The sequence below is a fragment of the Cyanistes caeruleus genome, chromosome 2, assembly GCF_971803275.1.
Source record: "Cyanistes caeruleus chromosome 2, bCyaCae1.hap1.1, whole genome shotgun sequence".
Classification (NCBI taxonomy): Eukaryota; Metazoa; Chordata; class Aves; order Passeriformes; family Paridae; genus Cyanistes; species Cyanistes caeruleus.
In genome coordinates, this window is record NC_141702.1 from 36,652,178 (window position 1) to 36,673,112 (window position 20,935).

At 42.7% G+C, this 20,935-nt stretch overlaps 1 protein-coding gene across 3 annotated transcripts in view; it reads right to left on the minus strand.

Moving 5' to 3' along the window:
• Positions 1-8,004: 8,004 nt before the first annotated feature.
• Positions 8,005-20,935, minus strand: part of BACH2 (BACH transcriptional regulator 2) — a 181,739-nt gene continuing 168,808 nt past the window's right edge. For all 3 annotated transcript variants that reach the window (XM_086876545.1, XM_086876544.1, XM_086876543.1), the window contains exons 7-8: positions 12,150-12,356; positions 8,005-8,928 (exon numbers count right to left, since the gene is read on the minus strand). In XM_086876545.1, the coding sequence (XP_086732671.1) occupies positions 8,449-8,928; positions 12,150-12,356 (687 nt within the window). In that variant the 3' untranslated portion in view covers positions 8,005-8,448. The remainder of the gene's footprint in view (positions 8,929-12,149; positions 12,357-20,935) is intronic.

A 20,935-nucleotide genomic window follows, 5' to 3' on the forward strand; every position in this document is an offset into this window, starting at 1 on the left:
AGGTGGCATCTATCTCTCCAGACTTCAGCAGCTGATGAATAAAAAGACAGAGGAAACACTCATGGAATCTGAAAGGACAGAAAATTAAAGAGAGGAAAAAAACAGCTGAAGAAGATCTGCTGCTTGTCTGCCTGTGCTAATGCAATCTTCAAACTCAGAGCCTTTCCATGCTAATGCAGCCTCCTCATAGCTAATGCTTTTGGATTCAAAATTGAAACTAAGTGATAACAGACAATTTACTTTAAGTGCAAAACATCTATAATTTCCAGTTTGCTGTTTGAGAAGATAGCATTGTGGTCACAAAAACCTTATTTGCTTCACAATCTCTTAATTCATATAAAAGAACCAAAAGACAAGCAAAGCCAAAAAGAGCTCGTTTCAGTTTCCTAGTACAGCCTAGCTCCAGAGGGTTGGCTTTCTGGGCTGTATGCAGCCCAAGGAAGCAGCCCAAGAAAACAGCTCTTCCACTGGTGCACCTGGAAAATAAAGCACCTCCTTCTGACTCTCCCTGATCCTGTTTCTGGCCACATTAAGCTGCTTTTATTTGTCAGACTTACCACAGTTCACATTTGCTATCACCTCAGTGGGGAGCGATGCTTGGAACAAGTTTGTTTGCTACTCAGCTTTCCCTAAGCATGAAAACCCTCCATGACTTGACAGCTCTAAGGCAAGGCTAGCAGAAAGCAGGACTGCAGGAAAATAAGCATAATGATTGCGGTGTTTTGGTTTTTTATGAAAGCACGACTTACATTCATATTCTGCCTCACTAGAAACTCACTGACAGCATGCACTTGTTCATTATTTTAAGGCAAAAAGAAAAAAAAAAAAAAAGAAGAAAAAAAAAGAACTACTTGAAACAGTGGCCATTAAGTGCCAGCAACAACTGGGACATGGAGAAACATGCCTACTGCCAGGCTGTGTAGACATGGTGGATGCAACATCTTCATGGGGTGGGAAGCCTTCTCCATATACGCTCTACAGGAAGATCTAGAAAACTGAGTAATGCAACTGGAAAGTAACATTTGATTTTTCTTCAATGAGAATTTTGATGGGAACATAGCAGGCAACTTTCACTGCTGCAGATAGAGGGGAATGCAGCTTGCATCTCTAAGGTTGGTGGCCAAGGGAACATGATCTACGATCTTACGCCTGGTGATAAAAAAGCCTGGGGACCTCCCTCTAGCAGCCTGCCCTCCTCCCCACTCCACAGAGTATCATCCCAGCAAGGGTGTGGGCTAGGGTACTGGCCACACCATTCCCCCCTTCCTGGGTCTCCTCCTGCCAAGCTGCTGAGCAGGCTCCCAGCTTGCATCCAACACAAGGAGAGAGGTGGTTGATGTGGGACTTCCATGGCACAAACACCGCCCTGCTAGACCCCATGTCCTTCCTGTGGTAAACAGCATCTAAAGCTGCTGAAATTTATACTTTCCTTTCTGGCTTTCCTGGTAACAGTCCATGGCATGTTTCCTCTTTCAGAAAGGAATAGTACAGAGATTTTTTATCTATGTTTTGCTTCTACAGAAACCTCTCTCAGTTTCTCTCAGGTTTTCCTTAAAGGGGAAACAAACCTCAGCCTCTTCCCTTACCTTCCAACAAGTACACTGGCGCTTTAGAAGACCAAAACAAAGACTGAGCAGAATTGCCTTAAGTCATGCACTAGGGGAATGGATATAGATACAGCTTATTTGATCTTCCAAAAAAACTTATTTCATGTTTGCAACGGAACACCCTGGGCTGTTCCTGCAGATCAAAGGTAACTGGATCCCTGGATCAAAGACTACTGGTGAATTAGCAGTGGGACCACGGGAGTAGAAGTCTCTTCATCAATCCAGAGGTTCACCTGGCAGTAACAACTGCATCCAGCCCTCTCTCCTGTATCTCACCTACAACCCACGTGTTAACCGAGCCCTGCAACATCGATTTCAGAGACAAGATGAGACGATTTACAATACATAATGATATGTCTTTATTTCATCAACAGAAATGGTGTCTAGACAAAATTCAGTTAACACTAGCAATTCAAATGAATGAAAAGGGTTGGGTGGTTTTTTTTCATTTTTGTTTTTTTGCACAATACTGTATTTACAATGAGTAAATGACATTTTAAATTCATTAGTTCATAGCAATGCTTTCTTCCAAAAAGGTAAAAATTCTTAGTAACAGAGAGTAAGCATCAACAGCCACCTCATTTATTTATACAATAAAAATCACAAGAAACCACAGTCACCTAGAAAAAAAAAATAAAGACAAGCTTAAGAACTAGTACAATAAAATGATGCATTGAATTAAGTTACATTAATCGCATAGAATTTGTGTAAAAAGTATGTAGAAAAAACACCTGATGTAACCTGTTACAGTCATTGACCAGTTATGAGAGGTACAGAGGGTTATACAGGTAGATATGTGTGAAAACTGTCCATACTGTTTGACCTGGGGAGGAAGAGAAGAGGGGTTGCACCCCCTTGCATACACTGATAAAACCCTGTTTTGAATATGGCCTCTGAAGTTTGTAAGGCATATATAAGAGGTGCACTTGTAACCAACTGGTTCTGGAACAAACTCTTAGGGCATTCCTACCCTTGAAATCAAAGGAGATGCTCGCAACTTTGAGTAAACAACCACGCACCGAATATCACCAAAGTGTTTAGTATCATTCCTGCTGGTCTGAGGGATCCAGAGAGCTTCAGGCAGAGCAAACGCAGCAGTGAGAACAGGACTGAGACCATGCACGTTTCATCACAGACCACGCAGGGTACCACCGGCCTGGGCAGGGGGTGCCAGCCACAACCCCCAGCACGGGGCACAGCTGCTCCCTCCTCTGCTCCCTCCTCATCCCAGAGCGTGGGCTCCTCTGGCTGCAGGGACGAGCCCACCGCCGACTGCAGCCCCCGCCTGGCTCCCTCCTAAGCGGGGAGGGGGCGGTCGTTTGGGTTCGTAGCCTGGGACCATCTCTGCTTCTAAGCAATCAATGAAATCAAACACTGCCAGTTCCCATTTCTATTTTGGGATGCTAGTTTCTTTCTGCATGCCCTTAATTAGCCAAAAGGGACAACAGTCATGGCACTGCATGAACCACATAGTGACTTTCACTTATGGCAAGGGCTCTGCCCACAGTCACTTAAGTTTGTACAAGAACAGGAGTCATCTAACTGGCTTTTTAGCACTCATTTGGTTGGGGTAATAAGCTTATAAAAAGATATTTTTAGTATTCCTTCCTGCCAAAAAGTGATCTTGTTTGCAAAAATGGCAATATTATCCATGTAATACCTTAAAATGCTTATCAATAATTGACTTCGATATAAATAACACCTATCTTGGTGGAGTGTAGGAAAATACTGTACACTTAGTCTTTGCAAGTAATGCCATTAAAATTTTGAGAGTAAAGGGAATAATTATTCTACAGACCACCAACAATAGATCTTTTAAATATACACACAGTATTTGAACATATGCATATACACATATATTGTATTCTACAGCATCAGACCTGATGCCTGAGTCATAAAATACTCCAGGGAGTATTATAAATATACATATATGTATTATAAACAGGAAAATACACAAACACACACTCTGACTAGATTATAGATGTATGTATACACACATACACCTATTTTATACATGGATGCAAAATTAACTCGGACTGTGTTGGCAGAGACAAAACTGAAACGAAGTCAAAATCTGTTAAGAAAATTTTTAACAGGAAAGAGAGCAGAAATTCTTTATGTTAATAGTTTGAGTTTCACCTCACTTCTGATAAAAATAAAACTGCTCCATACTTAGCAGATCCCTTCCTTATGCAAAGCCGCTGCTCACACCGAGCTAAAACTTCTCAAGGCAGCCCTAAAATAGAGACTTTTAAAATGCTGTAGCCATGGGCTACAACATTCACCCAGAGGCACCTTCAAAAGCATCTCAGATCAGGGGGAAAAAAAAAAAAAGGTGGAAGCAGCACTCCTTGTTACAATGGTAGAGGATGTGAACTGGGGCAAAATGTGAGCTGTGGAAACCTGGCCAATGTCCACTTTGTCTCACTGCAAAATTCACTATGGGTCTCCTATTCTGCGAATGCACCCCTTGCTCTCTCTTCACCACCACAGCAGTGGATTTCAAGACACAGGTGAGGATGTGGTGCTGATTCTGGAATTGCAATGCTTCACCATGCTTTCTCCTAGTGCATCAGCTTTCATTTTATTACAGGATTATAGTGATTCCAGCATGCAGATTTGTTTTATTTACTAGGCAATCATGAAGTCACGTATTAGAAAAATTAACTATATATCTAGGCATTTTAACTTCTATTTAAGCACTCTTTAGGATACAGACATGATGAAGTGTCACACTCCAGATTAACAACCACGGTATCAGCATTAATCATTTCTCTGGCAGGAGTTAATCCACTTAGCAAAGTTACATATCTCGTTCCCACTCTCCTTTTTAAAGAGAAGTAGCAGTTAGCATACTAATCACTGTTGCTTGCTTTTGCAGCACATTTTACTTCCTTGGGAAAAAAAAAATAATACAGGGATTAGATCCAAAAATATAGTGCATCTTAAAAGCAGCATATACCCTTAGAAAGACATTTAATAAATTACTTGTACAATATATAAAATAATAGTTTTATACTGCAGCATCAAACTCTTGACGCCTGAGTCATCATGTTAGGAAGTCAGTGATAAATACTGGGATCTCCTGATAACACAGCCAACATTTTTGCTTTTGTTTTGCTTGTTTTCTGTTTTGTTTTCATTCTTTTTTTAAAAAAAATTATTTTTTCACTACCTTTTTGTTCCAGAATCAGCTTGCAATGAGCTTTAATTGTGTTCAAGGCACCCCCAGAGAACGCAGAGAAACAAACACATTATATAGTGTAGTACTCACCTGACAAAGCATAACAAGCCTAAATGAAATGAGGTTTCCTGGCAATACAAGTATAGCAATGGCAGAGGAAAAGGAGGACTAGATACAGACTGGACAGGGCTCCAAGGACTCACGTGCCCATGGGAGCAGAGCAGTGCTCAGTGGGGAGATGGGGGTCTCACCATGCCATTCCCAAGCAAGGCCCAGCAGGAGAGATGCTGCATGTATCCCTCTTTGACAAATGCAAAGAGATTCTTAAGATCACAGTGACCACTGGCCAAACTCCTAGAATTCTGCAGTCAGACTATTTTTTCCGCTCTCTCCAATGATATTTTGTGGTCATTTGGTTTGACCTCGTGAGACGAGAATGGTTGGGTATGTAAACTGACGTCCAGGTCTGAAACTAGTTCTCCCAGCATCTTCCTTTAACGTTAGCCCAGTAACTGCTTTGAAAGCCACATGGTTCAAAATAGCAAAAAAACCTCAAAACAAATTAGAAACAAAAAACAACCACCACCACCACCAAAAAAACCCCACTGAAAAACCATGATACAAGTAAATATAGGAAGCAATGACACAAGATCAGCCACTTCTAATGGGAAAGAATTAAATCAAACATCCAGAAAAGCTTGCAGGAGAGGGAAAGAGAGAGACGAGAGAAAGGTTGAGGAAGAGACACTTATTTGAGCAGTGGTTTTAAATATCAGTTCCCAAGGTAGAGGAAATCAAGAGACCCAGCACCAGTATGAGGCCAGGTCAAACCTAAGAGCTGCAGCGCAATGGGTTGTGTGGGTGGGTTTTTTAAACCGTTGGAATGAGGTCAAGAGTACCAGTTGCACATGAGTTGTTAGTAGAGTAAATCTTCATGTCAGGAAGCAAGTTAAAACTTGGTTTTATACTCATAAAACATTCTATCTATTAATATATATAGGAGGTCACTTAAAAATAAAAAAAGGCAACAGAAAAACATCTTTAAAATACTGTGTCAGTTGACCCTTCCCCTCCCTCCCGCCCCTAACCCCACCCCTCCCCCCCAAGTAGCTATGACTCTATAATGTGATTCACATTTAGTTTTAAATTCTAGCTTTCACCATGGTCTCATAGAAACAAAACTTCTCTGCGAAGCACAGAACTGCTTTGCAACGTCAACGAATTCAAAGGAAAATCAAATCCCACCTCCCCGCCAAAGAGCTTCTCAGTGAAGTTACCTGCAAAGGATGGTTGGGAGGGGGGTTAAGATATTTTTAGGTTAAGCTCTTTTAAAAAGAAAGGACAAGTCCTCCCCCTTTTTCAACCGTGTGAACTAGGAGTTTATGGCATTTGTATATTTTTGAACATTTAAAGGTAAGGATTTTGTACAGTAATGATTAATACTTAAACATAAATATTCTCCTACATTATATACTAGTTTTTCTTTGTACATGCGGGGAAAAAAAGTATTTTCAACAAACATGGCACATGCTATATGCATTTCCTCCTCAGCAGCTTGGCTACAATTACAATAGTTTGCATGAGGAGGATAAAAGCAAGACTTTGTGGCGAGTGGGCGACAGTCCATGAGCACAGTCTGAAGATGGAAGAAAGTGGAGAGAGGGAGCTGATTCCTCCTCCAGGGTTCGAGATGCTGATCTACTTGAGTGCCTCAAAAAACCACCAGCGCACACCTCTAGTGTAAACGTTAGCACAGAAGACCACATTATCACTTAGTGCTTCTGAGAAGCTGCTTCCCCACACTTCTTTTTTTTTTTTTTTTTAAACAGGTGTGAACAGCTGGTCATTTTTTTTCAGCGAGAACAAACAATATCAGCCAGTAAAGCACATGACAGTTGTCGTCGATAAAGCCACACAACCTGGCACACATAGGGCAAAGAACCACAAAATAAAAACTCAGTACACTTAGAATAGTAATAATTATTAAAAAAGCATTAGGAGGTTGTTCTTCTGTCTACACTGTACATACAGATGTTATGCTTGGAAAGCTGCTGTCTCACACAGTCATAACATGAGTCAACATTAAGATACAAGTCCAATACAGTTACAACTAAGCCAATTCACTGAGTAGTCTCCTTTGAGACAGCGCTCTTTTAGCTGCAGTTTGTGCTGAGGGCAATGCTGCAGGATGAGAGGATCCTGGAACACAACAATTTGATGCGTAAGTGACCAAATCGGGTGTTGGCAAATGTATGTTTTGCTCTCAGAGGATACAGTGCTAGCTGGACTTCCGTAAGGAAGCCAAAGTCAACAACTAGGGGTATGATCCTGCAACCCTGCCTACCTAGGCAGGGTCACTGACTTCACCAGACCCACCTCTGCAACTTGGGTCTGGTGGGGAGAACAGGTAACATCTGAGGACAGCTGAGGTCAGGCTCTGGGGACTAGCCGGAGCAGCAGTTGCTTCCATGAGTAAAGGATGCAGAGCGGGGCTGGAGAAAAGCCCCCAAGTATATTGACGTGATCTCTGTTTGCTTTACTTCGTGGAACATTTGATGAATTGATCCAGTTGTCAAATACACTTTTCTCTAAAGAGTGAAATATACTTTCCCCTATAAGACTCCAAAAGCATCATTAACAGCACTTAAACTTGGTTTGTGAAACAGAAAGAAGTCTAAATATAAAAATAATTCAAGCAGATTCTCTTTACAAATTGTATAGTGAATTCAGTATTTGGCAAGACCGTTTTTACTACATAATGAGCTCCTGAGTGTTTGTCTATTAGATAAAAATTTTCTATTTCCTTTAAGCCATAAAGCAAAGAAAACCATATACTCAAGTTATTCTGAAGTCGTGACTTCATTTATGAAAAGAGGTTTGACCAGAAACTCAGTGCAAGTGGCAAAGTTGACCATTACTGTACAGTATCTGCAAGAAAATAAAATAACTCCACATTGCTCAAGTGGCACGAAATGGCTGTGCCAAAAAAATTGTCTATAATAAAATCTCAAATAAGTTTCAGACATTAAAGTTTTATAAATAAGTACAAATTGAATGCTATTGCTGAACTGCGAACTGAGGAAAAAATTACCGTGTAACAAGTTACCAAACTAGTTCTAGCATCAAAGACAAAAAGGAATGTTGGAACTTGTTTGTACAATAGAAATGAAAGCTTCCAGTTTGTAGGATGAGAAAAATTGAGGCATGCAGGGATTCTTGCATATGGATATATATATTTTATATATATTATATATAATATGTACAGTTTAGCTATAAAACTTTGATGTGTAAAGAAGCTGTCTTCAATGAAAAATTGAACATTCAGAGGAAATTCCTGAGTTAGGGTTTTGTGACATGGGCCACTGAGAAAAAAAGCTGCGGTTGGGTCCTCAGAGGTGTTATGTCCATCCCTGTTAAGATTGAAATCAACATACAAAAACAGACAGTGTTGCCACTGCTTCGTTCCCTGCCTGAGCAAGGGATAGCACCATTGTGAAGAGAACTCCTGCTTGTAGAGAGGAGGGAATACTTAAAAACAGTATTGCTGCTAAGACCACTGTAGTGTGCACCAAATACGTTCTTCTAGACAACAAATGAACACTGCCACTGGCTGACTGAAGAACACCTGACCAGGTGTAACGTTAAGGTTACGAGTCACTAGGTGTAATCTTTCCTAGGTTGTTCATCTGTTGTACATTTATCAGTCATTTCCTGACAGAAGTCTACCGTGACCGTTTGGCTGCTCTGCTCTGGTGGAAGCTCTCTCTCGGGGTAAGTACCTGCGTCGGCCCCATCCAATCCCGCGCCAGCCGAACAATTTTCCGAGATGTTGTTGGGCAGCCAGGGTGCTCCCAGCTGCACCGAGCCTTGCTCCGAGCAGCACTGCATGCTCTCCCCGACGCACTGGGAGGTCCCCAGGCTCTGCTCCACACCAGCTGGGGTGGGGCTGATGGTGGTGACCGGCTGTAGATCCATGGGTCTGAGAACGGGGCAGTATCGGTGGAGAGCTTGGATCTGTTCCGGGCTCTGCATGTCTCTACACACTTCTTGAGAAAGACACGAAAAGTTGTCTAACAATTCTCCCATGCTTGCTTTCAGCTGGTTCCTTTCTGAGAGCAATTTCTCTTTCTCACACACCTGAAAAAGAAAGAAGGCATCTTAGGCTGAGGAAGGGACATCCACTGCCTGCTCGCTTTGGGCATGTATGCAGCAGTACCCAAGAACACCAACACGTCACACCTGTTTTCGTGTGGCCAGAGGAAAAGTCACAAAGACATCAAGTATTTAACCACCACGGACTGTGTGAACAATAGTTTGAGAAACATCTGGAGAAAAACATTTCAACTGGAAGAGGATGGAATTCCAAGTTATTCCCACAGAACTGTTCACTTTATAAACTAAGGCCGCCTGACAGATACAAAAGGACTCTAAACGAAACATTTTGAGTGAGAAGTGCCATTTCCCATCTAATCAGCAAGAAACCAGGTTAATTCCTGAAGTGAGGATAAACTGCTGATGTTCAGCTCACCTTTGATCTGTCAGGTTGGCTGCTTAGGCTGGGTGCACCCCCTGGAGCTCCGTTAGCACTGAGAGAGGTGAGTTTATTCAGAAGAGAGGATCTAAGTGTGCTTTGTGGCCTGCACCATGGCTCGTTTTCTTATGTTCTGGTGCTTAATGGTTTGGGCTTGATCTAATACAGATATTTTTATGAACCCAGCCTAGGGTTTCACCTCTTAAAAACAGTGTTGACATAGTGTAGACTGACTGGGATGGTCCTGCAACTCCTTCTGTCTCAGACAGGTGGGCATACAGCTCGAGAGAGTAGATGAGATTTTGTAGAGTACCAGAACTATTTCCAGAGCTGAGCTGGCCTCAAAAGCAGTGCAGCCACGTATCTCACCTAGTAACACTGCTAAACTCAAGATGTCTTAGCATCTGAGGTGTGAAAGCTCCACAACTCAGATAATCCAACTATGGGTGGCTGTTGACAGCTGATAGTATTGCCCTGGGTCCAGAGCCCACACTGGAAGCATACAGCTGTGTGAATGCGAAAGAGAGCAGTGCACATGAAAAGAACTAACTACTAAAATATTGATAAATCTATCAAGAAAGCATAAAAATAATAAAAAAATAAACAGATGCTCAAGTACATCTTGAGATGATGAATTATGGAGGAGAATATGCTGCGAGTTTGCAGGGAAAAAAGGGAATGTGAGTGGGTAGATGAATGAGAGAAAGCAGGCAAAAAAAATTACCTATCAAACTCTGAGGATACAACCATTTCACTCACTGTCTGCTGTAAAACCATCTGTGTCAAGAAGATGGGTGACTTACAGTAAGTAACTACAGGGGGGAAAAGGGGTCTTTCATAAAAAAGACCCAGCCAAGTAAAAAACCCTTAAACCACAGCACCATTACGTAATCACGAGACTGGAAACTGCTGATCACTAAGCGGACAGAAGACAACAAAGGAATTTCCAGTGGTCATGCGTTGTGTGCTTATTCTTTCCCCTGTCCCTGCCTTCCAGCTCAGGGGGCTGGGTACCCAGAGAGCAACCAGTCTTACTATTGAGTAAGACTGAGGCAAAGAAGGCATTAAGTACCTCAGCTTTTCTTCCTTCTTTTTGGTATGTTTTTCCTGCATTCAATAAAGGATGGAGATTCTCCTTGGCCTTCATTTTGTTGCTTGTCTTAAAGTTGCTTGTCTAAAAACATTTTTTATTGTCATATACAGCAGTAGCCAGATTAAGTTCTAATTGGACTTTCACCCTTCTAGTTTTCTCCCTGCATAACTTCATGATATCCTTGTAGTACTCCTGAGTTGCTGCCCCTTCTTCCAAAGATAATAAATTCATTTTTTTCCTTGAGTTCCAGACAAAACTCTATTCAGCCAGGCTGGTCTTCTCCAGTGTTTCATATTTTGGCACATGGGATCAGCCTGCTCCTGAGCCTGCATTTACTTCTTGAAGAATGTCCAGCCTTCCCGGACTCCTCTGCCCTTCAGTACCGCCTTCTAAGAGATTTTTCCTACCAGTCTTCTAAACAGGCCAAAGTCTGCATTCTGGAAGTCCAAAGTGGCAGTTCTGCTGACCCTCCTACTTAGTTCTTCAGCAACCAAAAACTTCACCATTTTGTGATCACTATGCCCAAGAAGGCATCCAGCCATCACTTCACCACTTGCCCTTCACTTCTTGCAAACAGGCCCAGTGGGGTGACTCCCCTACTTGGCTCACTCATTGCATATTGCCACATATTCAAGTCCCCCTTTGCTAAGTAGAAATGTCAACTTTTTTTTCAGAAGAATCCTGCAGCTCAAATTGTTTTTGATTCCTCAAAATGAGCAGGGATCAAGCCCCGAAGGCCACTCATATGCCTTTCATTCATTCCCCTGAGATGCATGTTTGTGCTGCAGAGAGGACTTAAAATTTTTATTTTGTCTATCTACAGTTTACTACATCAGACAATAACGGCAATGTCACAGGATTGCATGAAACCAATTAACTCAATCTAATTTTCAAGTGAAGGCTACAGGTATAATGCTGAATCATCCCTTGCTGCTAGTCCAGCCCTTAGAGTGTGGCTCCTGTGGCTATGGAGAGACAGGAACTCCTCCCCATCACCAGCTCAGTGCAGAAAGACAGGCATGTGCAGCTAAGACTGGACCTACTTCTTCTGAAAACCTGATGAGGACCCATCTACTCTTTCACTGTGCAGAACCTCTAACTCATCCTGTACACACTGTGCATTATACTCAGTGCAGGAAGCAGTTGCTCACTATTTTGTTTATCTTTGTTGTGTTGTTTGTTTTGCATCAGCAGCGCACTACTCTGAACAATGTTTTGATTTTTCTTTTTTTTCCCCCCAGGGCTTCAGCAGCACAGCATCTGAAGGCTTTACGAGCCTTGATGATTTAAGCCTCCCAACCAGCTTGTGAGGTCAGTGTCACCTCCATGGTACAGACGGGAAGCAGACAGGCACAGGCAGCGAGTAACCCGAAGTTGTGCGGCTTTCTGCCATTTGTGAGGTGATGGTAACTCAGCTTCTTCCAACAGATCCCTGCCTCTTTCACACTATGTTTCCTACAGCTTGAGCAGAGAACAAAGCAAAACGAAGCACAACAAACCCCACCTGAGGTGTCCGTACCATGACTGAAAGTGAGAGGAATTTTCTGAGCAGCCACTTGGCCTCACTCCAGTCACCTCACTCCCTTAAAATGTGTCGGCACTGTCTGCTGTGCATTGTGCTCATGAATGTACAAACTGACTGAACCCGCTGAAGTCTGCACTGGAGTTGCTGCTGGTGCCCTGCAGGCTACAGCGTGAGGGTGAGCTGGGCTGCGGCGAGGGCACGGAACTCACCAACTTGCGGATTTCACATTCGAGGTTCTGAATACAGTCCAGTTTCCTCTTGCGGCAGCGCTGAGCTGCAATCCGGTTCTTGCTGCGTCGGCGGACATCGTGGATGAACTCGAGCTGCTCTGAGGTTAGCTTGTGCATCTTTATCATCATCTGGAAATCATTCCTTGGAAGATCTGTGATTTGATCAACAGGAAAAGGAAGTTTCACCTAAAACAAAGAAACACAAGACAAGAGCAAAGAGTCATATTTTACTTGCTCAATGCAAGCTGAACAGTGAGTGGAAGGACGATTATCTTTGCTGCCACCCCCTCAATAAACAACAAACCAAGTTTTACACTGAGCAAGTTCTTCCCTTGTGGCACATTGTGGAGGTCCAGATGGTAAGGATAAGATGATAATTGTACTTAAGTCAGGAACACATATGAATCCCAGATAAAAATGCCATCTTTCTACAAAGCCTTAATAAATGATCACATTGCATTAAAAGAAGGTTCTGTCCACTAAGAGACATGGCCTTTTGGAAAAGGCCTCTCTGCCATTAAATTCAAACTAGTTTCAAGGAAGGGGCCATTACCACAGCAGGAAACGTGTCTCTGCTTGGACTGCAGGTCGGATTAAGTATGAGGTTAAAAATACAACCTGACACCTCAAGTGGATGAAAAATACTGTATTGCAATTAGGAAAGGTCACCTAATCAGCATTTCAACTGAACAGTACACTAGGTAAGAAGAAAGGGTCAGAGGAGTTTGATGCAACATATTCAATCCTGCTAAAATATATACATTTAAAAATAAACCTATATGTGTTGACACTCTAATATTCTTGCAGATTAAATAGCACTGAAATTGTATTTCTTGAAAAGGTCAGACTCTGACTTCAAGAATCTTAGCAATTATGCATTAAAGCAGAGAAAAACACAAAGCTCCCAGAAGTCTGAAGCAATGAACACACTGTCAAAAGCTGGAGAATGGGAGATGTGCTGAAAGTCTTCTAGATTTTTTCCCCAAAATCTATCAGCTTGCTCAAATCAAAGTAAGCGCCTGTCCTTAGAAACCTCACTTCACTTAGAGCCTCGGAACGATAACTATCAAAAAACTGATGTTCCTCAGCCAGCTGTTGTATTTGGTGGTCAAATAAGAATCAGCTGACAAAGCTGAAGGAGATGCAGAGTAATTCGACTGACCCCTTCTTTTTTTGAGTCATACCCACACTGCCCAAAAGATGGCAGTAAATATTTATGTTTCTGTTCCTTTTCGGTACAATCGAACATCTGGAACAGGGAGACTATTCTGCACACAGGCTATCAAAGAAGGTAAGTTACTCCAGCCAAATGAAAGATATGGGTTGAATACATTCTTTTGATATTTAAAACATGGTTTGTCTTCAAATGGTGCACTTAAAAATTATTTGGAAATAAAGAAAGTAACAACAGGATTATAAGTTATCTTTTTCAGGGAGCTGAGTTGTTCAAGCAGAACAGTTTGCTGAGGACACTCGTACACCAACACACAGCTGTGGCCTCTGGTATTGACAGTCATGGACCCTCACCAGGCACCTGAACCTGCCAGTAACCAGCTCCTCACCTTGTTTATGGGTGTTCTAGGGTGTTTTCTTGTACCTTTCTAACATTGCTCTGTGCACCACCAAGCCTGGGGTATGTGAAGTTCTTGTGCCAACACCTACCACATTCTGTCAGATGGCTTCATGCCCTGAACATTCATTCATGCTCCTTTGCCCCACATGTCCAGGCACTGCCTCGAAACACACTGCTTGACAGGTCCATTTAAAGCAGCAAGGAATGCCAAACACTGCCCAAACCCTCCCAAATTCTTGCTTGTACACACAAAGGCTGACCTTAGGCACAGTAATGTGAACTACCTTGCTTACAGACTGCCAGTTAATGACATGAAACCTGTTTGATTTCCCCTCCTGAACCTTTGGATGGTCAACATAAACTCAATGTCACCTCTTTTTGAGAGCTTTTCTCTCAAGCTTTAACCAGGGTCTGAAAAAGAAAACAGCCAGTGCTTTCCTCTGAAAGACACCACAGTTTCACTGCAAAACCAGCCCTTTCATGTTCACAGTTTTTCCTTATTTTCTTACGACCAAAACGGAAAGCAATGTTGACTTTATTTCTCCCTACCTCTACCTTTCAAAACATATTTACTTGCAAGGGGATGTGCTTGCAGCTGGAATAGGAATGAAAGAGAAGCAATTTAAATATGTCAGGTAGAAGTTGCTGAAGGAAAATGGGAAAATAAATATAAACAGATTCATTAAAAAAAGAATGGGATTGAAAATAAAACCATGTACACAGCAGACCAGAGACTGCTATCAGTAATCCCAGCATAATCCCACTCCTGTCACAGGCAGCACTGCACAGGATTAAAAATGTGAAAGGGAAACTGGAAGTGAGTCAGACTCATTTCCTTCACCATTCACAGCATTTTTATTGCCTGTCTCCCTCTTCGAAATCAGCTGTCAACTGAAAAAAAAACAACCCAACCCACCAAGCTTTTGGCATGGACACAGTGAGTAACTGCACCGGGGTGTTGCTGCAGTGAGAGGCTAAAGTGTTTTACATCTGCACAGGGCAAGACTCTCAGCTGCTACTTATCATAACAGAGTGGTGAGTCATTTTGCTAGAGCCTGCAACTGTGCAGTGGGTGGGATTCATCTGACTCACCCAGAGCTGCCTCAAATGATGGGTTGGGACTACCTAATGTCCCAGTCCCTTCTGATAGCAATGCTGCACGGCTTCTCCCTCCTTCTGGCTGCAGGAGGAGTGGGCTTAAGACTCAGAAAAGATTCTGCATCTTACAGTATCCATAGGAGGAGAGAGAAACCCTACTTGAGGTGTCTGAGAAAGACAGTCAACCTTTTCTAAGATATGAAAGAAAAACCCAACAAGTATGCTTTCTCGTAAAGTTTTCTTTCTAATTACTATTATTTTTTTGGTTCAAACTGTTTCAAATTAAAAATGTAAGTGGGATCCCTGCTCCTTCCAAGAGTTACTCCAGCCAGAGCTAACCTCACAGAGCTCCAATATTTTCCCTTGTCACCACAAATACTCTTTCCCTGCATTTTTACACCAGCAGCACAAGCTTGCTTTCCACCACACAACAAATAAACTGGCACCTTCTACGACTACTGCAGACTCTATTGTCCCAGCTCTGGCTGAGGACAGCCAATCCACCCTGGGGAAAAGGGAAACCTGGTTAGGATTTTGTGGTGTTTCCCACCTCTTATTAGCATTAGGATGCCAGTATAAATGTCAATGCTTTCAGAGGCTAAGTCAGAGCAGTGATGTAGACAGACAGGGACAGCGACTGACTCAGCACATACAAGGCCCATATATAACCAATTAATTCCTTCAAGCTTCACTAGTTAGTGCCAGCTTGGTTCATATGCCAGTTACTGCTGCTCTGCTCATCTACTGTATTAGTTACTGCTGCTGCTTTTTCCCCTCTCTTTTTTATCTGGAATAAAGGAAAGGACCTGTATTCACTCATGTAAAAATATAAATGTCAACTCTTGGGAATTTCTTTATCCTATGAGTAACTTAAGCTTTTTTATTCTTTATTTCTTTATATGTTAATTAAGACATTCTCTCACCCTAGCCAAGTGCTAGTAAAGGCAATGAACTTCCCAACTCCCACTTTAATATCACAGTAACTAAAAGAACAAATATATTATCCATAACAAAAAGCAATCATTATGTGGTGGGTATGGGAAGGTGCTACAGAGCTGTAAGAAAAAACCTGCTACTTTAGTGCCCTCAAATCCTCTGTTAGTTAAACTTGCTGAGTCCTTGGAAGGCTCTCAGGACCCACCCAAGCAATCCACCCCAGTGTCTCCATCATATCAATGCCCTTTTTTTAATGCAGAAATGGATACTTGGCTTCACACAAAAGAGCCCAAGACATTAATGCTGTGTTTCCAGGACAGGAGCTGAGGTATGTCCACCTGTGTTAGGGGCTCAATTGTCTACAGGGTATTTCAGGCATCACTTGTGGTCCTACAGACTAGAGACTTATTCCTGTCCTGATTTCACCTGGACAGAGGTTATCTAAGAAGCACAAAAGTAATGGACCATATTTTGTGTAAAGGGTAGCCAAGATGTGTTTTCTCACCCTGCCATCTACTGGCACAGGTAATGCCTTCAAAACACCTCCTTTTTCCAGGTGTCAACTACACCAAAATGGCAGAGGACTGCAAAAGAGGAATGATGAACCCAGGCAGTGAAGATCTACCATTGTGCCAAAAAACCAGGCTCTAAATTGTCCCACTTCAGATCAGCAGGTTCCACTGCAGACAGTGTGTTCCACAAGACAACTGATGGCCCCGTAGTGGCATGGGGTCAACTCCAGCCTCACCTTGTGTGGCCCATCTGAGGTGTTTGAGTCAGCAAATGCTGCCTGAGAGGACACTGTGGACTAGGGCTGTGGACCTAGTGGAGTGGGTAACCTTTTGGTTTGCCATCTGCCTCACAGAAGTGGGGGACCAAACTAATCCCATGGCTGAGCTCTTTAACCCAGCAATCAGGAGATACGGATGGGATCCTTTAGCCCATGACTTGGACTTGTATTCAGACCACACACTGCTGGTGCTTAGAATGTTGGGCTGACCTCTTCCTATTCACTGCTTGCAGTGTCCCCAGCTTCCAACCCTTCAAAGGGCACAACAGTGTGATACTCCTGCCATTTAACAGGCTTCTCTGAGACCAGGGATAGCACAGAAACACAGACAGAAGCCACAGGTGCACTTAAGAATGGAAGATCAGGCAGTGTAATGAGAGGAGATAAAGTACAGTTTTGTCTGAAAGACCTGCTTTTGCAGCTCAAGAACTAGAGTCCTTCAAGAGCTTGTGCAAGGTCTTCAGATCAGGGTATAAAATATTGGTTGTAGGGCACCAGAAAATAATACAATATTTAAAAGGACCCTCCTGAAGTTTCAAACTCTCAGTCTTGCTGTAATTCAGCAATTTTTTGCTACCAGTATGGAGACCATTCCTACTGAAGAGAGGAAAGAAAACAAAACTCCCACAAAGTTTATCTTACAAGACCGATGCTTGACAAGACACCATTTAAACAGACATTGAGAAACAATTCCCAGTGCTCTGCTGATGCCATCCTAATCAGGAGAACATCTACCAGAAAACGATCTGGAGACTAATTTTTCTCATTTTCAAATTTGCAAACCTAGAAAAATCAGGAAAGCTGGGTTTACTGATTACCAGATTCTGGGAAGGTACCACATACCCACAGCAAGTTAAAACCCTCATGTGTACTTTTCTTGGTTGCCCTTCTTTCCACGTAACATTCTTCACTGAGTAGAAACATTAAGCAGTGAAGCAGTCTCAGATTAGGTAATTCATCATAATTACAGTAGATTTCTGGTAGAGCAACTTTGGTTTACTCCTCTTTTCTGGGCTTTGACTTGCAGTACTTTGCTTAGCACCAGCAGATGAACAGAGAAAGAGTGTCTGCTTGTCACTTAACATGGACGGGTTTCGACTCTTGCTGAAAGTTATTTACCTACAATATCCTCAAAGGTCTAATTGCATTAGCTTTCCCTTTATGAAAATTTCCTTTGAAAAGTGAGTCACTAACCCAGGCGGGAAATTCTTTTGAAATACAGATGAAAAGACATTGAATGCAATTCTCTAGATAGTAATAGTTCTTGGAAAACTCCACCTCTTACCTCCTCTTACCCTTGTTTATTTTTTTCCTCAGATAACTCACTTATCAAATTAGACTGAGCTGAAATGTCTTTTTAACTGGTTTAATAGTACAATATCTTTTACAAATTTTCTAGCTGATAAAAACTCTTATGTACTTGCTGAAGAAAAGGAATACCAAGAAAAGTAGGTAGTGCAAAAGTTTCTGCTCCTAAGTAGGTTAACAGATTGACAGACTACTTCCTTCTCAACAATTCATTATGTCAGGGCTTATTGTTTTGTTGTTGCTATTTTAAGCAGGATTGTCAGAACCTGCCTGTAAGCACTGAGCTTTAAGTCTTCTCTCTAGTATTATAGCTTAGCAATTGATTTTTCACAACCCGTGGAGGCCTGAGAGAGCTGAGTGAAAAGAGCAACACAAACTATTAAATATTCCTGTGAAGTCCCAATAGCTCAAGTAACAGCCCTGTTCCTGCAACTCTGTACCATGGGTACACCCAACATTGCACTTGCTGCTTCTGTCAGGAAGCCTTGACAAAGGGAGATTGTAGAAGAGTCTTGGTGGCTCCAGGAAGCGAAGCAGTAAGCAAGGACATCCTGGAGAAGATTTACCAGTGGTGTTCCAAGGACTGCCACCCTCCTCTGGCAGTTGTGACTGCCATCTGCACCCCCAATAAAATGGAGGCTTGTCACAAGGTGGGGTCAGCTTCACCCACATGGCATCATGCTGAGCCCTAGCACCCCGCTTCTGTCACCAAACAACTTTGGCCATGTGCTCCCAAATGGCATCTGTCTGTGGGAAAGCTGAATGCCTGAAAAAAGCAGAGGGAAGCCTTTCACTGACTTCTCACACAGCAAATGATATTTTGTGACATTAATTCTGGCAGCGACAGCACTCTGGGAGCCAAATTAAGACCAACTAGGTCCAAATTCCAGGGTAACTGAGCAGCCCTGTGAGATAACTGGCGGTCAGAGTCCACCAGGCTTATTCACGTCAGGCCATCCCACCCCAATGAAGAGCAGGAGAACCAGCATGGCCACTCTCCAGAAGGGCAAGCATGTCACCCCCAGATATCTTATCAGGAGCTTTTTGAATAGAAGCCCAGAAAATACTGTGTGTTCTGATATGGAGGGGGAAAGGGACCCATCTGTGAGGTCAGCAGGACAGGAAGGGCAAAGTGACTATTTCAGGAATGGAGAAAGATTCCCATGCAGCTTGCAGGGAGGTGAAGAACAGAAAGCTGTCCATTTCAGGCAGCTGTGAGTCTCTCCTGCTGTTTTAATCACAGCCAAACTGCTAAAAGCAGGTAGAGCAACTTATACAAGAACTTCCTGCTGCTGTTACATATTTTCTACTGTCTGATTTAAGATACCCTTTACTGAGGTTTCCACAGCAGCAGATCTTGCAGGATTGCAGGATACACCCCAATTCACTGTATTAATACAGTATTTAATGAGGCTGCAAAGTCTGTTTTTGTATTGGTAATAACCTTCAAAAGATCAATTTTAAACAAAATCTCTACCAAAGCAGTGGTGTGATCTGTTTTCCCTTGGCTTGTTCAGTTGCACTAGTGCAGTGCAACCTCATGAAGCATTAATTTCCATCACATTTTTACTGCCTAGCAGTCTTAATCAAAATACCATGGATTAAAAAAAAAAAAAAAAGCAGCATTATCAGCAGTCCCAGGGAGAAAACTTGCTCAGCACAGTTCAGAAAATCTTCCCCAGAGGAAACCAGCAGCAAAACCAGGAGTGGAGCAAACCTTTCCTAACACTGTCTGAGAGCCAGATGTCTGTCTGCCAGCACATCCAGACAGCCTCCTATAGCTGCCTGTTTGCTCCTTGCGTGTCCCTCTTCTCATCCATGGTCTCCTGCACATATTCACAAGCCTTTTTTCTAGGAAACCACCACCAGTCCCCTGTAACCTACTAATTTCACTCTTCCAGGTTCATTTTTGCTGCAGCATATTTCCACACAATTAGGTAATTATGACAGGTAATTAATTATCAAATCTCAAAAGGCTAACCTCCACCCTCTACGCTGCCTCATGCTGAGCAAGCAGCACACACTGGGGAAATGGATGGTCACTGGTCCCTGCTGCCCTCTGCCCCTTGCAAAGGCAGGACTTCACTGAGTAACCCACTACACTGAGCTAAACAGAGCTGCTGTAGGCTTCCCAAATGAGATCTCCTGCACAGTATTCCAGACAGCCTCCCAGAGAGACTCCTCTTCCTTCTGCACTGTCCCCTACTTACAACATGAGGACGAAGAAGAACTATTCTCTCAGAATCACTGATCCAGGGTGACCAGGGATAAGGACACCAGAGGCTCCCCAGGCTCTTCAGCCCTTTCTTAAAGCTAAGCAGCCAACTAGAGGAAACACCCACACCTGTCTGAAAAATAAAGCCTGGGATGTAGTTGGAATAAAGACTGAGGGACAGAATGAAGTTCACTCTTTTCATCCCCACTCCCTAACTAAGTCCACATGGTTCTGAACTGGGTGCTCTTAGCACATGAACCCCCCAAAGTTGCAGTTGTTGCTCCCCACACTGAAGCACAAGCTCTCAGTGGAGTTTCTCAGCTTTACTAGAGGAACCTAATACATGATTTCACCCAGATGTTCTCTAGGTCATGCAGATTTCTAATGAAACTGTGAATAAACATACAGTCTCTTCCACTTTCTGGGCTCCACAACACATCTCCTTGATTTAAGTCTGCCCACCAACTAGTGACTTCACACAGACAGTTTATTCGGTCATGGTTAGCCAGTTATCACTGCAGCATCTTCAGCTGGCCCATCTCTAGTTTTAGAGAGGGCCCCTCTTTCTCCTACCTCTCTTGGGAGAACTATATGGAAATTGATTGCTTGCTCTTCAGCCCCAGATCATTCTCTTGCCATTCCTTTAACAATCCTGGAAAATTAAAGGAAAACTTCTCTCTGAAACCATTTGTGTCATGGCTGCTAGATAGAGCTCGCCACCAAACAAAACGTCACAGGCAGGGAACATGATCTCAAGTTGTCACATGATAGAGGCAAAACCCAGTACCTGAACGTACACACACACACACACACATGAGTGCATGCAAAGATGACTTGAATGCCAT